Source organism: Pteropus alecto, unplaced genomic scaffold (assembly GCF_000325575.1).
Source record: "Pteropus alecto unplaced genomic scaffold, ASM32557v1 scaffold326, whole genome shotgun sequence".
NCBI classification, from domain to species: Eukaryota; Metazoa; Chordata; class Mammalia; order Chiroptera; family Pteropodidae; genus Pteropus; species Pteropus alecto.
The window spans coordinates 44,825-47,777 of record NW_006438873.1 but is presented as its reverse complement, the minus strand read 5'-3'; the positions used below and the strand labels follow the sequence as shown (position 1 = coordinate 47,777).

Genomic DNA, 2,953 nt, shown 5'->3' with positions numbered 1-2,953 from the left:
GAGTAATTTTAAAATCAAGAACACAAACTTACAGAAGTGACTAAAATTAATATCAATATTAGTAAACATGGATATCATGTGCCTCCTGATACAAGTACCATGGAAGACTATCATTTCTGTGGTTTCATCATAAAATAATGCAAAAGTGAAATATAATCCATAGGAAACATCAGATAAACAGAAATTTTACAAAATAAATGACCTGTATTTGTCACACTGTTAAGTCCAAGGACCTCGATGAGACTGATAAACCATTTCATTAAAGGAGTGTCAAGAGTAATGACAACTAAATGCAAGTCACAGGTCTAGAATTGTGGACCATGAAAAACAGCAAGGTACAATATAAGAATGAATAATGACATTTGAATGTGGGCTGTAGAGTAAATAAAAGCATCTTACCAATATTACCTGATTATAAAACTCTGATAATATAAAATGTCCTCCTAGTGAACACACACTGAAGTATTCGCTTTAGAGGCAAAATATTTCTTAATTAAACTCAAATTGCTCAGAAACAAACACGCACACACACGTTATGTAGGGGGAAAGAATGATAAAGTAAAAGGTACAAATTTGTTTAATCTGAGTAAAATTTTTACAAGAATATCTTGTACAAGCAACTTTTCTCTAAGTTTGAAATTGCATGAAAAATTTTTAATGCATAAACCACAAAAAAGGTGCATGACCACTGCAAAAATGTGAAGTATGTATATAGTCTTTTTAAAGGCTCTGAGGTAGCTCTCAAGTGAGGAAATGATAATTTTATATTTTTATGTTCAATAAAATTTTTAAACTGAGTTAAAATTATCTTGTATAGCTTGAAAATAATCTCAAAAAAATTTCAGATGACCACATCCAGTGCCAGCACCAAGGAAATGAGTCCCTGGTGGCCACTGTGAAACCCACACAAATCTGACACCTGTACACATGCATCTGGATTCTCCTGTTAAAATCCCTGTCATTTCGTAGCAAACATTGCTATGATCAGACAATGAAAATCCTGTGTTTCTTTCTCTGAGTTTATAATAAATTTACCTCAGCTGTGTATTTTACTATTTTTAGCTACAATTTAATCCCTAAAAAGTGCAGGGGGTGGGGAACGACTTGGAAATGACCAGTCCTCTACACAGGACTAAAGAACCTGAGAAAAACCAGGAATAGCCAAGAATTAGGACCCACCTGAGAAGGCAGCATGCACATAGGATGATCACCGTGCACACGCACAAGATGATCGCCACACTGTCAGAGTAAAACAAAGAAAACAAGCAGAATGGAATCAAGAAGTGAATGTTGAGCATTTAAAAACGCACACAAAAAAGGAGATTTATAAAAAAGCCATAAAGAGTTTTAAAGGTTGCACGTTTTAATGTGGAGATCCATTTAATGTGAATCCTTCTCTCCTTAGACATAAAATAGAAAATTGTCAAGTGATGTTACTTTGAGTATCCTAAAGTTCTAATATCTCATGATTTGAGACTTCATATGTCACAAATTATGCTCCTCATGGGGAAAGATGTTTGAGACAAAGGCTTCCAACAAATGTTTGTACAGCTGCCCCCACTGTCCGGTTTTCCTGATAGGACAGCAATAAACACATATAAAAATGAAGAGCTGAGATCCTTTTATCTTTCCAACATTATTGTGCCAAAAAAACTGCTATCAGCTTGGGAGGAAACCTGAAAGTTTGTAAAGGTTGTTTTTTTCCATTTGTAGCCTTGTCTCCATTCCCTGTGCCTCCTAATTTTCTTTTAAAAATAATACCGAGATGGCTTTCTCAGTAAACTGAAGGGGAGACCTGCGGCTGAAGGTTTTCACAAGTGCACAGTAGCTACTGGATCTGTCTCCCATGTACTGTCACAGGTATGGCAAGACCTAAGCTGAATCAGATTCCAATATGACTCTTCAGGACAAATGGAGACCTGTCACAGAAGGTTTACTCAGCGATGACAATTATATGGCTCCTCTTTGTTTGGAATTCTCAGATGGCAAGTAAGATGTTTTCTATTGGCTAAACACTGTCCTTAGTAGTCATGTTCAGAATGTCATTCTCTAGTCAGCCTCTGAGGTTGACAGAGGTGGACCCACAGGTGACATCATTTCTCTCCTTTCTTTCAGGTCCTAGTCCTTCCATGATGAGTGAGGGCTGAGTAGTGGCTGGATGCTTTCTTACATTCACTGCGTTCATAGGGTTTCTCTCCAAGGTGACTATTCCTGCATTTGAAAAGTTGACAAAAAACAACAAAAAAAATCTTTCCAACGTTCCCTGCACTGAAAGGGGTTCTTCCTCCAGTGCTTATCTCCTTGTGAAAAGACCAAAGCACTGATAGGCTTCTGTCAGGAATGGACCCGCTGGTGCTGCAGGAGGTGAGACCTGCGTTTGAAGGCCTTCCCACACGCCATGCACTTGAACGGTGTCTCCCCAGTGTGGATGATGGAGTGCTGCAGGAGGTAGGTGCTCCGATGAAAGGCCTTCCCGCACTGCATGCACTCATAGGGCTTCTCCCCAGTGTGGACACGCTGGTGCTGCAGGAGTTCGGAGCTGCACCGGAAGGCTTTCCCGCAGGCTGCACAATCATATGGCTTGTCGCCGGTGTGGACAATGTAGTGTTGGATGAGGTGTGCTCTGTTGCTGAATGCCTTCTCACAGTCCTTGCACGTGAAGGGCCTTTCTCCAGTGTGGGTCCTGTGGTGCCGAATGAAGGTTGAGCGGTGGGCGAAGGCCTTCCGACACTGGCCACACTCGTAGGGCTTCTCCCCGGTGTGGATCGGGTGGTGCTGCGCAAGGTAGGACCTGCGTCTGAAGGCCTTGCCACACTCGGCACACTTGTAGGGCTTCTCCCCGCTGTGGGTGAGATAGTGCCGGATGAGGGTGGAGCTCTGGCTGAAGGCTTTCCCACATGCGCTGCACTGGTAGGGCTTCATTCCCGTGTGAACCCGCTGATGGGGCAAGATA

General features: G+C 41.7%; 1 protein-coding gene across 1 annotated transcript in view; it reads right to left on the bottom strand.

Moving 5' to 3' along the window:
• Positions 1-1,342: 1,342 nt before the first annotated feature.
• Positions 1,343-2,953, bottom strand: part of ZNF550 (zinc finger protein 550) — an 8,830-nt gene continuing 7,219 nt past the window's right edge. The window contains exon 4 of the mRNA XM_006915905.3: positions 1,343-2,953. This exon is cut by the window's right edge and continues 361 nt beyond it. Within this exon, the coding sequence (XP_006915967.1) occupies positions 2,335-2,953 (619 nt within the window). The 3' untranslated portion in view covers positions 1,343-2,334.